The sequence below is a fragment of the Staurois parvus genome, unplaced genomic scaffold (assembly GCF_062004578.1).
Source record: "Staurois parvus isolate SC_StPar_1 unplaced genomic scaffold, SC_StPar_1.0 ptg000819l, whole genome shotgun sequence".
Lineage (NCBI taxonomy): Eukaryota > Metazoa > Chordata > Amphibia > Anura > Ranidae > Staurois > Staurois parvus.
In genome coordinates this window covers 609,017-625,112 of record NW_028318615.1, presented here as the reverse complement: position 1 = coordinate 625,112, position 16,096 = coordinate 609,017, and the positions used below count along the sequence as shown (strand labels likewise).

The window sequence follows — 16,096 nt, the reverse complement described above, 5'->3', positions numbered from 1 at the left end:
GTGGAATTACACCCCAAATACATTCTGCTACTTCTACCGAGTATGGGGATACCACATGTGTGAGGCTTTTTGGGAGCCTAGCCACATACAGGAACCTGAAATCCAATGACCACTTTGAAAGCCTGAAAGTGCATAACTTCCTCATTTCACTTCCTCACTACATATCACAGTTTTGGAGGCCCAGAAATACCAGGATAGCGCCAACCCTGACCCCATATCTGGCACGCTTGCTGGGGAAAAATTGTTTGAATGCCAGGTGGCCATAAAAATTAATGAGGGACTCATCAACGCAGATTTTTTGCTGGGGAGTATAGACATCTGCACATTTTTGGTTGAGGTGATTTACGAGGGGCCTAATTTTGTGGAGTCAGTAAAATTCAGGGTCACCCCGAGGAGATGTTGTTGAAGTGCATAAAATGCAATATCTTCTCATATCTATGCCTGGCCATGGCAGCAGAGAACATGGCATATGATGAATCGGGTCTGTGGACCAATACGACCGCAATTATTTTTCTTAGTAATACTCATGTTGAGGGTTAGGCCCAAAAAAACCTTAAATTTGGAAAACGTAATAGGTTTCCATTCAAATAGTCTGGTAAGGTTTGAACTTGAGTTGGTGGCGATAAACTGATTTATACATTGATTTAATCCACAATTAATGCATACAGATCTTCCATGAAAAACAGCTCCAAAAAATCAAGGGGAGTATTTAAATTGGCTGTTTCCACCTGAATTCCGGGTTGGGGAGTGAATGGGGGAAGTACGGGAGCTGCAGAATTTGTGGGCTGTCAATTGGGATTTGCAAGCACATCCAGAAGGATACTAGGGGCTCTATGAGCCTGTTTGCGGATTCTTGGTGGCTGCGGGACAATACTTGTACTCACCACCGCACCAGCTTGTACTGCACTTTTGGGACTCGCCATGTCACCAAGTGATACTGCAGTGCTGCTATGTATAAGACCAGGATGTACTAGGCAGCTGGTGCTCGCCAGTTCACCAAAAGGTAGTGCGGCACTAGTACTGGCACTCTGCTGCATGCAGAGGTTGTACCACCTCAGGAACCTGGGAATGGGGTCGGGTACACCTGACCTTAGCAGGGACCTCTTCTCCATCGTCTGAGTTATCTGTCAGGGTGCTGCTGCTGTCTGCAGGTTTGTATTCTGAGGCTGATTGTATCAGTGAATCTTCCCCTTCGCTCTCACCTGACATGCTCAGAATCCTGGAGGCTTCTTCACTAGTTTACCTTTTATTGGACATTTTGGCCACTAAATGTATAGGTACCTAGTGCGACTCACGGGAAAAAGAGCACCTGGCTGTCAAGGACTTTTTGATTTTGCGAACACTGCGGTTTTGTGTGCAATGTACAGTTGTGACCAAAATTATTCAACCCCCAATGCTGTAAAGGGGTTTAGGGACTATAGTGTACATTTGGAATTGTATTCAGAATCAAATCCTACAAGGACGTTGTAACTACCCAAATGCAACTAAAATGACATCAATTGTTTATGTAATACAGTAGTAAATGGTTCTTATGTGGTTTCTTCATTGCCACAATTATTCAACCCCTTAAAGACTACCACTCTGAAGAACAGAGGTTCATACAGGTGCTTTCCATCAGGTATTGAAAACACCTGTGGATGTCACCGAGCAGCAATCAAGCATAATAAGCACCAATTAGGCAGCTTTAAAATGACTGTGATACTCAGCTCCTTCTAGACATTTACTGGTGTGGTTACAAACATGGTGAAGGCAAGAGAATGGTCCAGGAAGACAAGAGAAGAGGTGATTTCTCTTCACAGGAAGGGCAATGGCTATAAGAAGATTGCAAAGATGTTAAACATACCAAGAGACACCTTAGGAAGCATCATTCGCAAATTCAAGGCAAAGGGCACTGTTGAAACGCTACCTGGTCGTGGCAGAAAGAAGATGCTGACTTCGACTGCTGTGCGCTACCTGAAGCGTAGAGTGGAGAGAAGTCCCCGTGTGACTGCTGAGGAACTGAGAAAAGATTTGTCAGATGTGGGTACAGAAGTTTCAGCCCAGACAATAAGACGCACACTGCGTAATGAAGGCCTCCGTGCCAGAACTCCCAGGCGTACCCCCTTGCTGTCTCCAAAGAATAAGAAGAGTCGACTGCAGTATGCCAAAAGCCATGTGGACAAACCACAAAAGTTGTGGGATAGTGTTCTGTGGACTGATGAAACAAAATTAGAACTGTTTGGGCCCATGGATCAACGCTATGTTTGGAGGAGGAAGAACAAGGCCTATGATGAAAAGAACACCTTGCCTACTGTGAAGCATGGTGGAGGGTCAATCATGCTTTGGGGCTGTTTTGCTTCTGCAGGTACAGGGAAGCTTCAGCGTGTGCAAGGTACCATGAATTCTCTTCAGTACCAGGAGATATTGGATGGAAACGTGATGCAGTCCGTCACACACCTGAGGCTTGGGAGACGTTGGACCTTTCAACAGGACAATGATCCCAAGCATACCTCCAAGTCCACTAGAGCATGGTTGCAGAGGAAAGGCTGGAACATTTTGGAGTGGCCATCGCAGTCACCAGACTTAAATCCGATTGAGAACCTCTGGTGGGACTTAAAGAAAGCAGTTGCAGTGCGCAAGCCTAAGAATGTGACTGAACTGGAGGCCTTTGCCCATGAAGAATGGGCGAAGATACCCGTAGATCGCTGCAAGACACTTGTGTCAAGCTATGCTTCACGTTTAAAAGCTGTTATAACTGTAAAAGGATGCTGTACTAAGTACTAAGATTGAATGTCACTTGGGGGTTGAATAAAACTGATAATGCTGTGAGCACAGAAAAGACATTTGTGGTTATTTCATTATAACTGTTATGTTATATTTGTCTGACCTACAAGTGCCTCTTTAATGTAAATGTAAGCAAGATGACTGAATGATCAAAAGCAATGTCAAACTGGCCAAAACACTCAATTTCAGTGGGGGTTGAATAATTTTGGTCACAACTGTATCAAGTGACAGTGACCTACTGACACTGCACTTGCTGGGGGAGAAGGGGGGTAAACGTAGGGGCTAAATGCAGGTGCTGGCAGGTGTGTGAATGCTGGTATAGTGCTGATCTAATCAAAGATATTGATCCATTCAGACACTAAACTAGCAATGGAGGTTTATTGTATATGAGCGTCGTCCTGGCAATCAAGGGGTTAAATGTGATGACTGGTGTAGTGACGGGCAATCTGACACCATCTGGGAGGGACGCTAACGCTATCTAAAGTTGCCGGAGACACTAATACAGTGATCAGCAAAAAATATGTACACTGTACTAATGACACTGGTGACAGGGCAGCGAAGGGGTTAACTGGGGGCGATCAAGGGGTTAAATGTGTCCTAAATGTGATTTTACTGTGTGTGTAGTGCGTGGATCTGCTTTCTTCTCTCTCTGGGATGGAATGTGCTCAGAGAGGGAAGATTTCATCATTTCCTGTACCTGTGTAATGTAAACACAGGTACAGGAAGATCTCTGATAGGGCAGGGATCGATCATCAGATCCGAACATCACTGGCCTGAATCTGATGATTGGTCAGGAACTGAATCATGGCAACGGCAGGTTGGTGCGTGCACACACGTCCCCGGTCACCGCGGGAGCATGAACCATATATATACACATGATTTTGTGCAGGGAGTCCACCCTGTAGCAGTATTTCTATTATAGGGCGGACTTAAAGCAATTAAGGAAAGCTTGGCGCTGTATTTCTATTTATTGACATTTATGCACATTTATATGTTCAGGTGTGGGCAGAGTTGTTTTAGTTGAATTCACTGTTAAGTTGGTTTATTGATTGTTGATCACCTTTTTTAGCTGCTTGTGGGAATACTTTGTATTATTTGTGCTCCTCTTCACTAGTGTACCTTTCCAGTTCCTGTGTTTATAAATATGGACACAGAATGATCTCTGATTCGGTACAGGTGATCAGCAGGTCCAGGTGATCAGCAGGTCCAGGGGATCAGCTCTCATTGGCCTGGACCTGATAATCAGCTTGTGATGTACTGAATGACAGCACAGTCAGGGCGGTGGGCTCACACGTGTACATGTACTGTATGTGATCTGGAGAAGCGGGGCTGCCCTGCCGCAGTATAAGTGTGGTGGTCGGTCCTGAACTGGGTAAAGTCAGATTGTTTGCCGATGATCTTTCACTTACTTTGGTCCACCCAACACCTCCCTGCCAGTCCTATTTTCTATACTCCATACATTTCCCTTTCCAATGCAGCGCTCACCTCTGTAAAACAGAATGATGGTTTCCTTGGCCCACCTCCTACCTGGATTATTTGGGCATTCATCTCCCTCGCTCGTACAACACACTCCATGAGGCCAACTACATCCCCACTTTCAAATACTTGAGAGTCCTACTTCTGTCCTGGACTCATCTTCACCTCTCCTGGATAGGGAGGATCAGTTCTGGGCCATAGAGGGTAGGTGGTGTTGTTTTGTGTTTACACCGGCAGTTCCATTACTCCAGTCACTTTCCGGGTCGTTACCATCCCCCATTATTATCACTGTCCCAGCCCTTTCCATCTGTGGGAGGAGCTGAGTCTCCACCTCATTAACACTGGGAGGCCTATAACAAACTCCAATGATGACCTTTGTAGTACCGCCCCCCATGTGCAGTTCCACCCATAATACTTCAGCCTCATCACACTCTCCATCAACTAGGTCCTCTTTCACACTCGCTCTGAGATCACTTCTCACATAGAGACAGACACCACCACCTTTCCTATTACCCCCGTCTCTCCGAAAGAGAACCTAGCCAGGAATATGAATGGCCCAGTCATGTGAGGAATGAAGCCAAGATTCAGCAATACCAATTCAATCCTAGTTCTCTTCATGCACCAAACCTTCCAACTCACCTATTGTGCTGGGCACACTTCTGGTATTGGTGAGCAAACACTTTCATTCACTGACACCTTGTCCATTCACCTCCACCTTGTCCATTCACCGACACCTTGTCCATTCACCGACACCTTGTTCACATGGATTTTCTGTAATTGTTTTACTTTAATACAAATGGTACCAATTCCACTGGTTGCAACATGGGAACATTCTTATCTGCCATAGCCCTCCCCTCATCTTTCCCCATTCCACCCCCAATAAGAACTGACCCCGGTCTGATCTGTCTACCCCGTTATAATCACTGATGTACAGGAAGACAGGACTTCAGTGAGGAACATTTCCCTCACTCAGGACAGAAATACGGCTTCTCCCCCGTGTGAGATCTCTGATGTCTGCAAAGACTGGACTTCACTGAAAAACATTTCCCACACTCAGGACAGGAATATGGCTTCTCCCCTGTGTGAGATCTTTGATGTGTTTGCAGACTGAACGTCTGTGAAAAACATTTCCCACACTCATGACAGGAATACGGCTTCTCCCCCATGTGAGATCTCTGATGTCTGTAAAGATGGGACTTCTGTGAATAAAATTTCCCACACTCAGGACAGGAATACGGCTTCTCCCCTGTATGATATCTCTGATGTGTGTGAAGACTGGACTTGTCTGAAAAACATTTCCCGCACTCAGAACAGGAATACGGCTTCTCCCCTGTGTGAGATCTCTGATGTGTGTAAAGATTGGATTTCTGTGAAAAACATTTCCCACACTGAGGACAGGAATACAGCTTCTCCCCCGTGTGAGATATCTGATGTCTGTAAAGACTGGACTTCTGTGAAAAACATTTCCCGCACTCAGGACAGGAATAAGGCTTCTCCCCCATGTGAGATCTCTGATGGCTGCAAAGACTTGACTTCAGTGAAAAACATTTCCCGCACTCAGGACAAGAATACGGCTTCTCCCCTGTGTGAGATCTCTGATGCCTGTGAAGATGGGACTTCTGTGAATAACATTTCCCGCACTCAGGACAGGAGAAGCTCTTCCCTGTTGGAAGGCCGGCCCGGTCCCGCACAGTCTGAGGTTCCTCAGGATACGAGGAATCCGATGGTCCATCTACACTGGGTGGTGCCGGATGGACATTGGAGGGAGCCGGGTTTTCTCCTGGACTATACTGTGTGATGTCCTCATCTTCTACTTTCCAGTCTGGAGACAAAGTGAGACAATCCTCGGAGGTTTTCCTCATCTCCCGGCCATGGACTAAAATACAAAGACAAAGAGGATTACTAGACAGGAGCTGATTGGTTCCCCCAAACCAGGACTCCGCCCACATCAGGCAGCTTGGTCTCTGAGGAGCTTACAATTCCACCATCAAGGGAACTAGGAAATGGCTCCTCTGATCTCCTACCAGGACATTTCTTTATTCATGGACCTTAGTCAGAGAGTGAGGAAACAACCAGAACTGTCTTTTATAGGAGGGACAGTGATGAGGGGATTATAGGACGAGGGTCCCCACCCCCTCTATCACTCATCGCCATCTTCCCAACACAAGAAGTACTGCACTTCCTTATTTAGTCCATGATTTAGTCATGAAGAACAGCGGGGCTGAGCCCCACCAGAGGTCAGAGAGTGAGGATGGGGGGAGAACAACCAAGATGAAGACTGGACTGATCCTGAAGACCACCATCATTGGGGTATTGGCTCCTCCCTCATTATCACTTTCTGTTTAAGGGTCAAAGCTGGAGGATGTTATCACATTATTATCACCATGTAAAAGTCTGTGCTCCAATCACAGCATCCGATATCAAATGTCCATCTGGTAGGAAATGGGGGGAACAAAAGAGAATCCATATTATGTGTATATATTGCAGTGGGGGGAGGGGGGAGCAGAAGTCAGGACTATGGAATGTACAACATAGAGTATATAGTGCAGGGGTCAGGAGTATGTAATGTACAACATGGAGTATATAGTGCAGGGGTCAGGACTATGTAATGTACAACATAGAGTATATAGTGCAGGGGTCAGGAGTATGTAATGTACAACACAGAGTATATAGTGCAGGGGTCAGGAGTATGTAATGTACAACATAGAGTATATAGTGCAGGGGTCAGGAGTATGTAATGTACAACATAGAGTATATAGTGCAGGGGTCAGGAGTATGTAATGTACAATATAGAGTATATAGTGCAGGGGTCAGGAGTATGTAATGTACAACATAGAGTATATAGTGCAGGGGTCAGGAGTATGTAATGTACAACACAGAGTATATAGTGCAGGGGTCAGGTGTATGTAATGTACAATACATAGTATATAGTGCAGGTGTCAGGAGTATGTAATGCACAGCAGAGTATATAGTGCAGGGGTCAGGAGTATTTCTCAGATTGGGGGGGCATAGTCACAAATGTGGTGCTGCTTTTGCGTGAGTGTTGTTTTTGAAGGAGTGCTAAGACGCAGTTGAACACAGCAGTCTAATCATGCCTTCCCTGCTTTTCACAGGTAAATGCTGCTATCTGCTCTCCACTCTAAACTACAACAGCACATTGACTCCTTTTAATTTCAGAACAAATAGTGTATATATATATATATCTGTCTGTGTTGATTAGTTCTCACCTCTTGTTGCACCCTTTTTAATGACTGTGGCCTGTGTCTGGTCTGTGTTTTAGAAACATCCCCCCTAGTCATGTGATTCTTATCAGTTACTAATTGGGGCGGAGATGAGTGCTCATTTGGCCATCTCCTTATAAATTTGGATCAGCTCATGGGGGTGGTCACAGATGGGGCGCATAGTCACAGATGGGGTGCTGCTTTTGCATGAGTGCTGTTTTGATGGAGTGCGGAGACACAGTTGAACACAGCAGTTGAATTAAAGCAGGAGAACTCAAGCAGCAGGAAGATACAACAAGAAACTCTCCTGCATGCTGGACAGACTGCGAGCAAACACCCCGGGAAACATCTCCTACAAGTCTGAGTCCTGTGGGGGAAAGGGTTAATCTCTAATACCTGTCTAAAATCTATTTCAATAATTCTGAAACATACTAACATCTCACAGATAGAGAACGTTGATGAAATCAATACGGAGTATTTACTCGGCTACTGTTTATACAAATTCTAATATGTCATGTCAACCTGCCCGAAATGTGTCATATCACGCCAGCTACAGATATTGGACTTTGATTTCTGCAACACACAGTATTTTTATATAATAATACTTATTAGGATGAGATCATGTTATGAAATACGTTTAGCTAATGATGTTCTGATTGGTTGAATCGATATTGGTTGTAATAATCTGATTGGATGGAGAGACATCCTCCCTCCATAACTGTATTTAAATCCTTCTTTTGCTACTAATAAATGAGCATACTTAGAACCATCCTGCTTCTGCGATCTGTCATTGTATGGTCCTGGAATTCTGAGGGGTCCTCCAGATCATCCCAGGGGCCAAATTAACCCCTTCCCAGCAAGTCCCACTCCGTGTACCTTTTATTATGTCCCCTCTACTCCTTTTCATATTACTTTCCTGCGTTCCCAAAATCTCACTTCTTTACCCCTCTGCTCCACCCCAAAACTTGTACATCTCCCCCTCACTGCTACCATCTCCCTACTACTGCTCTCATCACCTCCTGCTGATACTTCACTCTCCTGCTGACCCAAACACCAGGACTGGAAGGCATGTGCGCTCGTGTACATCCCGCTCCCATCTTACTTTCCTCACCCTTCTTCTTCTCCTAACCTCTGGGGATATCTCCCCAAACCCTGGTCCTCCAGTATCTCACCCCCACACCAGGCATCCTCCTCCTAACCTCTGGTGATATGGCCCAAACCCTGGTCCTCCAGTATCTCACCCCCAAACCAGGCACCCTCCTTCTTCTCCTAACCTCTGGTGATATAGTCCCAAACCCTGGTCCTCCACTATCTCACCCCCACACCAGGCATCCTCCTTCTTCTCCTAACCTCTGGGGATATCTCCCCAAACCCTGGTCCTCCACTATCTCACCCCCACACCAGGCATCCTCCTTCTCCTAACCTCTGGGGATATCTCCCCAAACCCTGGTCCTCCACTATCTCACCACCACACCAGGCACCCTCCTTCTCCTAATCTCTGGGGATAACTCCCCAAACCTTGGTCCTCCACTATCTCACCACCACACCAGGCATCCTCCTTCTTCTCCTAATCTCTGGGGATAACTCCCCAAACCTTGGTCCTCCACTATCTCACCCCCACACCAGGCATCCTCCTTCTTCTCCTAACCTCTGGGGATATCTCCCCCACACCAGGCATCCTCCTTCTTCTCCTAACCTCTGGGGATATCTCCCCAAACCCTGGTCCACCACTATCTCACCCCCACACCAGGCACCTTCCTTCTCCTAACCTCTGGGGATATCTCCCAAACCCTGGTCCTCCACTATCTCACCCCCAAACCAGGCATCCTCCTTCTTCTCCTAATCTCTGGGGATATCTCCCCAAACCCTGGTCCTCCACTATCTCACCACCACACCAGGCACCCTCCTTCTTCTCCTAATCTCTGGGGATATCTCCCCAGAACCCTGGTCCTCCACTATCTCACCACCACACCAGGCACCCTCCTTCTCCTAATCTCTGGGGATATCTCCCCAAACCCTGGTCCTCCACTATCTCACCACCACACCAGGCATCCTCCTTCTTCTCCTAATCTCTGGGGATAACTCCCCAAACCTTGGTCCTCCACTATCTCACCCCCACACCAGGCATCCTCCTTCTTCTCCTAATCTCTGGGGATATCTCCCCAAACCCTGGTCCTCCACTATCTCACCACCACACCAGGCACCCTCCTTCTCCTAACCTCTGGGGATCTCTCCCCCACACCAGGCATCCTCCTTCTTCTCCTAACCTCTGGGGATATCTCCCCAAACCCTGGTCCACCACTATCTAACCCCCACACCAGGCACCCTCCTTCTCCTAACCTCTGGGGATATCTCCCCAAACCCTGGTCCTCCACTATCTCACCCCCAAACCAGGCATCCTCCTTCTTCTCCTAATCTCTGGGGATATCTCCCCAAACCCTGGTCCTCCACTATCTCACCACCACACCAGGCACCCTCCTTCTTCTCCTAACCTCTGGGGATATCTCCCCAAACCCTGGTCCTCCACTATCTCACCCCCACACCAGGCATCCTCCTTCTCCTAACCTCTGGGGATATCTCCCCAAACCCTGGTCCTCCACTATCTCACCACCACACCAGGCACCCTCCTTCTCCTAACCTCTGGGGATATCTCCCCAAACCCTGGTCCTCCACTATCTCACCACCACACCAGGCACCCTCCTTCTCCTAACCTCTGGGGATATCTCCCCAAACCCTGGTCCTCCACTATCTCACCACCACACCAGGCACCCTCCTTCTCCTAACCTCTGGGGATATCTCCCCAAACCCTGGTCCTCCACTATCTCACCACCACACCAGGCACCCTCCTTCTCCTAACCTCTGGGGATCTCTCCCCCACACCAGGCATCCTCCTTCTTCTCCTAACCTCTGGGGATATCTCCCCAAACCCTGGTCCTCCACTATCTCACCACCACACCAGGCACCCTCCTTCTCCTAACCTCTGGGGATCTCTCCCCCACACCAGGCATCCTCCTTCTTCTCCTAACCTCTGGGGATATCTCCCCAAACCCTGGTCCACCACTATCTCACCCCCACACCAGGCACCCTCCTTCTCCTAACCTCTGGGGATATCTCCCCAAACCCTGGTCCTCCACTATCTCACCCCCACACCAGGCATCCTCCTTCTTCTCCTAATCTCTGGGGATATCTCCCCAAACCCTTGTCCTCCACTATCTCACCACCACACCAGGCACCCTCCTTCTTCTCCTAATCTCTGGGGATATCTCCCCAAACCCTGGTCCTCCACTATCTCACCCCCACACCAGGCATCTCCTTCTTCTCCTAACCTCTGGGGATATCTCCCCAAACCCTGGTCCTCCACTATCTCACCCCCACACCAGACATCCTCCTTCTTCTCCTAACCTCTGGGGATATCTCCGCAAACCCTGGTCCTCCACTATCTCACCCCCACACCAGGCATCCTCCTTCTTCTCCTAACCTCTGGGGATATCTCCCCAAACCCTGGTCCTCCACTATCTCACCACCACACCAGGCATCCTCCTCCTTCTCCTAATCTCTGGGGATATCTCCCCAAACCCTGGTCCTCCACTATCTCACCACCACACCAGGCACCCTCCTTCTCCTAACCTCTGGGGATATCTCCCCAAACCCTGGTCCTCCACTATCTCACCACCACACCAGGCACCCTCCTTCTCTTAACCTCTGGGGATATCTCCCAAACCCTGGTCCTCCACTATCTCACCCCCACACCAGGCATCCTCCTCCTTCTCCTAATCTCTGGGGATATCTCCCCAAACTCTGGTCCTCCACTATCTCACCCCCACACCAGGCACCCTCCTCCTTCTCCTAAGCTCTGGGTATATCTCCACAAACCCTGGTCCTCCACTATCTCACCACCACACCAGGCACCCTCCTTCTCCTAACCTCTGGGGATATCTCCCCCACACCAGGCATCCTCCTTCTCCTAATCTTTGAGGATATCTCCCCAAACCCTGGTCCTCCACTATCTCACCACCACACCAGGCACCCTCCTTCTTCTCCTAACCTCTGGGGATATCTCCACAAACCCTGGTCCTCCACTATCTCACCACCACAACAGGCACCCTCCTTCTCCTAACCTCTGGGGATATATCCCCAAACCCTGGTCCTCCACTATCTCACCCCCACACCAGGCACCGTCTTTCATCCAGGAATAGCCGCAATCCCCTCAATTTAATATTTGCCCCCGTGCTCCCAAAAACCACCCTCCCTTTTTTATGTGCGCTCTGGAATGCCCACTCTGTCTGTAATAATCTCACCTCTGTCCATGACCTTTTTGTCTCCGACTCCCTTAACCTACTAGCGATTAGAAACCTGGCTTCAAGCAGCAGATTCTGCTTCTCCCGCGGCACTTTTCTATGGAGGCCTCCTCTGGACCCACTCACCCAGACCCAGTGGTCGGAAAGGTGGTGGGGTTGGTTTGCTTCTATCCTCACTGAGCACCTTTCAAGTCCTCCCTAACCCTCCCTCTCTATCCTTCTCTTCTTTCCAGACTCACTGCATCCGGCTGTTTTCTCCAATTTCTCTGAGGATTGCAGTGATCTATCGGCCTCCTGGACCCGTGTCCCACTTTTTTGATGATTTCTGCGCCTGGATACCCTACTTTCTTTCCTCTGAACTACAAACTATCATTCTCAGAGATTTTATCATCCCTATTAATGTCAACAACCCGGCTACACCCCAACTCTTCAACAAACCTCATCTTTTGCATTAGCACAATGTATACAGTCCTCCACTCACTCTGATGGGAATACATTGGACCTTGTTTTCTCCCATCTTTGCACTCCCTACAACCTCACAAACACCCCCTTTCCTCTCTCTGATCACAATCTCATCACCTTCACGGTCTCCTCGTCTTCAAACACCTATCCCTCCAAGCAGCCAACAATTACCCACAGAAACCTTCACAACTTGAACCCGGCTCCTTTCCACTCTGCAACTGACCAACTCTATGACAGAATCTCTCCCCTGTTCTGCCCTGACCTGGCCACTGCTGTCTACAACAGTTCGCTTTCATCCACATTAGACTCACTTGCTCCTCTAACAACACGAAGCATCAGGCCCCGACCATTACATCCGTGGCAGACTGACCACACCAGAAATCTTAGGAGACATAGTCATGCGCTGGAGCAATTGTGGTGTAAAACCAAATCCCAGCAAGCATTCACCCGATATAAATCTGCTTTCTTCACATACAATTCCTCCCTCCATGCTGCCAAACAAACCTACTTTGTCACTTTCAGCAATACCTTGTCATCTAGTCCTTGTCGTCTCTTCTCTACTTTTACCTCTCTACTTTCTCCACCCCCACCTCCACCCAGTACCTCATTCACTGCTCACAAGATGGCAAATCATTTCAAAAACAAGATTGACACAATTCGTAGGGGCATCACCACTGCAGAGACATCCATCCCACTTAGCATACCTTATACTAAACCTCCCTCAACACTTTCCTCTTTTGACCTCGCTACTACTGAAGAGGTCACTAAGATGTTCTTAGAAGTAATGTACAAAATAGAGTATATAGTGCAGGGGTCAGGAGTATGTAATGTACAACATGGAGTATATAGTGCAGGGGTAAGGAGAATGTAACGTACATCAGAGTATCAAGTGCAGGGGTCAGGAGTATGTAATGTACAATATAGAGCATATAGTGCAGGGGTCAGGAGTATGGAATGTACAACATAGAGTATATAGTGCAGGGGTCAGGAGTATGGAATGTACAACATAGAGTATATAGTGCAGGGGTCAGGAGTATGTAATGTACAGCATAGAGTATATAGTGCAGGGGTCAGGAGTATGTAATGTACAACATAGAGTATATAGTGCAGGGGACATAATATTGGTATTCAGCAATCAGTGGAAGCTTAAATGTTTACTGTAGACAAGTTGCAGAGATCCCACACCGCTGCCTCCCATCTCCTGAGACTGCACTCAGTGACTTGGGCCTGAGACTATACAGACATATCCCTCCACCCGGCACAGCCAGCAGACAACAGAACAAGTAGCCCTGGGAGAATTGTTCTATAAGAGATTTTACTAGACCCGGGCATGGGGCAGAATACCAAAAGCACACACCCCAGGTGCCTAGGTCAAGTAATGTCTATGGTGAAAATGAACATTTTGCTGCCAGTTCAGCCTCAGAACCTCCATAAATCCAGTCTAGATACATAAATTGTGTCTGCAGCACAGAGAAGGAAGATTATCCGAGAGAAATCCAGGAATACAGGACGGGGAACACAGCTCAGGAAAGTGACCAGGGGATTACAGGCTGATATCACCCAGTCCCCGCCCTACTCTGGACCAATCAGTGAGCAGTATGGGTGGAGGAATGGATTTAGTGTTCATGACCCACCTGTGCTGATCTCTGTAGGAGTGTCCTCCTCTATAATTAGCCTCATTATTCCATCCTCCTCCATAGACTGCTGATCATCCCTCACATACGCCTCTTCTTCTTCTGCTTTCACCTCAAATTCTATATCGATTGGATCTCCACTCTAAATCAAGGAAATGAGAGAAAATATCATCTGTAAAATATAAGGTCACATAAAAGAACTCCACACATTGTCTCTATGAGTCCATGTTCTAGATACTCCATCCCACCAACCTTGTAATAGTGAGGGATGGTGTGACCTCCCTGTGTGGAATCCCGGGAATACAGAGGACGGGGACATCTCTCTGGTGGGTTCCTGGTATTAGGTGGCTCCATCATATCCTTGTGTCCTTCTGAAAACTCCTCCATCACTCCATACTCCTCATCCTCCTCTTTATACTCTTCTTTAACATCAATATTATCATCCCCGAGGATTCCACTCTGAAAGATATAATAAAACATTCATTGTAACAAACATGCTGTGTATAAATCACAACTACCAATAATTGTCATCATCTACCTGATGATGGTGAGGGATGGTGTGACCTTCCTGTGTGGAATCCCGGGAATACAGTGGATGGGGACATCTCTCTGGTGGGTTCCTGTAGCTGGATGACTCCACCATGGTGTCCTGGTACAGATCTTTGTGTTCTTTTAGAAGCTCTGACTCCTCCATCCCCCCATCCTCATCCTCCTCCTCTTTTATTTCTTCTTTAAGCTCAACTTTAGGATCTCTCAGGTTTCCACTCTGAATATATAATAAAAATGCCATCAATGGTAACAATGCAGATAATGTACAGATCCTAATGATACTATCAGTGATTGTTCCTCATCTACCTGATGATGGTGAGGGATGGTGTGACCTTCCTGTGTGGAATCCCGGGAATACAGAGGACGGGGACATCTCTCTGGTGGGTTCCTGGTATTAGGTGGCTCCATCATATCCTTGTGTCCTTCTGAAAACTCCTCCATCACTCCATACTCCTCATCCTCCTCTTTATACTCTTCTTTAACATCAATATTCTCATCCCCGAGTATTCCACTCTGAAAGATATAATAAAACATTCATTGTAACAAACATGCTGTGTATAAATCACAACTACCAATAATTGTCATCATCTACCTGATGATGGTGAGGGATGGTGTGACCTTCCTGTGTGGAATCCCGGGAATACAGAGGACGGGGACATCTCTCTGGTGGGTTCCCATGACTGGATCCATCTGTAGGAAACACACACACTGACTGAATCCATTGTTTCTATGTGTTTATCAGATGATGGGGGATCTAGGTGGATCCTCCGTACTGCTCTCTCCTTTACAATAAAGTCTCCTCTTACCCGGTGATGTGAGGGGCGGCTGATTGTCCATCATGACGTCCTTGTAGAGATCCTTGTGTCCTTCTAAATACTCCCACTCCTCCATGGAGAAATAGACAGTGACACCCTGACACCTTATAGGAACCTGACACACACAATGATACAGTCACCATCCAGACACATCCCTTGTCTGTTACTGGAGAATGTCCCAGAATTCCCGGCACCGCTCACCTCTCCTGTCAGCAGCTCAGTGATCTCTCTGGTGACTTCTAGAATCTTCTTCTTCTTTCTCTCTTCTATCAGGGAGGGAGGTGGAGGCAATGTGATGTCATATGATCTCCAGACTTCACAGGAGGAAAACTCTACATCTGAACACAAATAGTCACATCAAATGATATTCCCAGAATCCTCCTCACCTCTCCATTCAGGTCTCCATTTTATTAAAGCCCCACTTCAGGCTGAGGTATAATTCCCCCCCACAGGACCCCCACACTACGCAGGGTATAGGCTTGTTGCAGCATTCTGATGTCATCACATACAACGCAGGACCAACAGTCCCACTTTACATGTGAGGATACCAAGGGGCCCCACATCCTAAGAGCATCAGAAAAATGTCAGATGAAGGGACATTGGGAGGAGGAGCTGTGAGGTCAGTGTGATGTCATAGGATTCTCTGACTCTGAATGGAGAGACATTGGGAGGAGGAGCTGTGAGGTCAGTGTGATGTCATAGGATTCTCTGACTCTGGATGGAGGGACATTGGGAGGAGGAGCTGTGAGGTCAGTGTGATGTCATAGGACATATAGATTCTGGATGGAGGGACATTTGGATGGGGAGATTTGAGGGGTCCTCTATATGGGGCTCCCATACAAACCAAATCCTTGTTCCTGGGTGCGTCCTACCTCTCC

The 16,096-nt window shown here is 47.6% G+C and overlaps 2 protein-coding genes across 2 annotated transcripts in view; both read right to left on the bottom strand.

Moving 5' to 3' along the window:
* The window catches only part of LOC149443977 (uncharacterized), an 85,146-nt gene extending 71,175 nt beyond the window's left edge, over window positions 1–13,971 (bottom strand). Inside the window, exons 1-2 of the mRNA XM_089655110.1 lie at window positions 13,855–13,971; window positions 5,224–6,115 (exon numbers count right to left, since the gene is read on the bottom strand). Of these exons, the coding sequence (XP_089511236.1) occupies window positions 5,224–6,115; window positions 13,855–13,918 (956 nt within the window). The 5' untranslated portion in view covers window positions 13,919–13,971. The remainder of the gene's footprint in view (window positions 1–5,223; window positions 6,116–13,854) is intronic.
* Window positions 13,972–14,041: 70 nt separating this feature from the next.
* Window positions 14,042–14,644, bottom strand: LOC149443976 (uncharacterized). The gene is made up of 3 exons (XM_089655097.1): window positions 14,393–14,644; window positions 14,103–14,313; window positions 14,042–14,067 (listed from the first exon to the last, which is right to left on the bottom strand). Exons 1-3 carry the CDS (start codon window positions 14,642–14,644, stop codon window positions 14,042–14,044), a joined length of 489 nt encoding a protein of 162 aa, XP_089511223.1.
* Between the last annotated feature and the right edge of the window lie 1,452 nt (window positions 14,645–16,096).

Bases quoted from the DNA above. Each gene is read 5' to 3' on its own strand.
- LOC149443976 (XM_089655097.1), bottom strand. From the start codon at position 14,644: ATGGCATTTTTATTATATATTCAGAGTGGAAACCTGAGAGATCCTAAA. The intron at 14,314-14,392 runs GTAGATGATGAC...TATATCTTTCAG, and splicing joins CCATCCCTCACCATCATCAG to AGTGGAATCCTCGGGGATGA. The intron at 14,068-14,102 runs GTGGGATGGAGT...GGACTCATAGAG, and splicing joins CCCTCACTATTACAAGGTTG to ACAATGTGTGGAGTTCTTTT.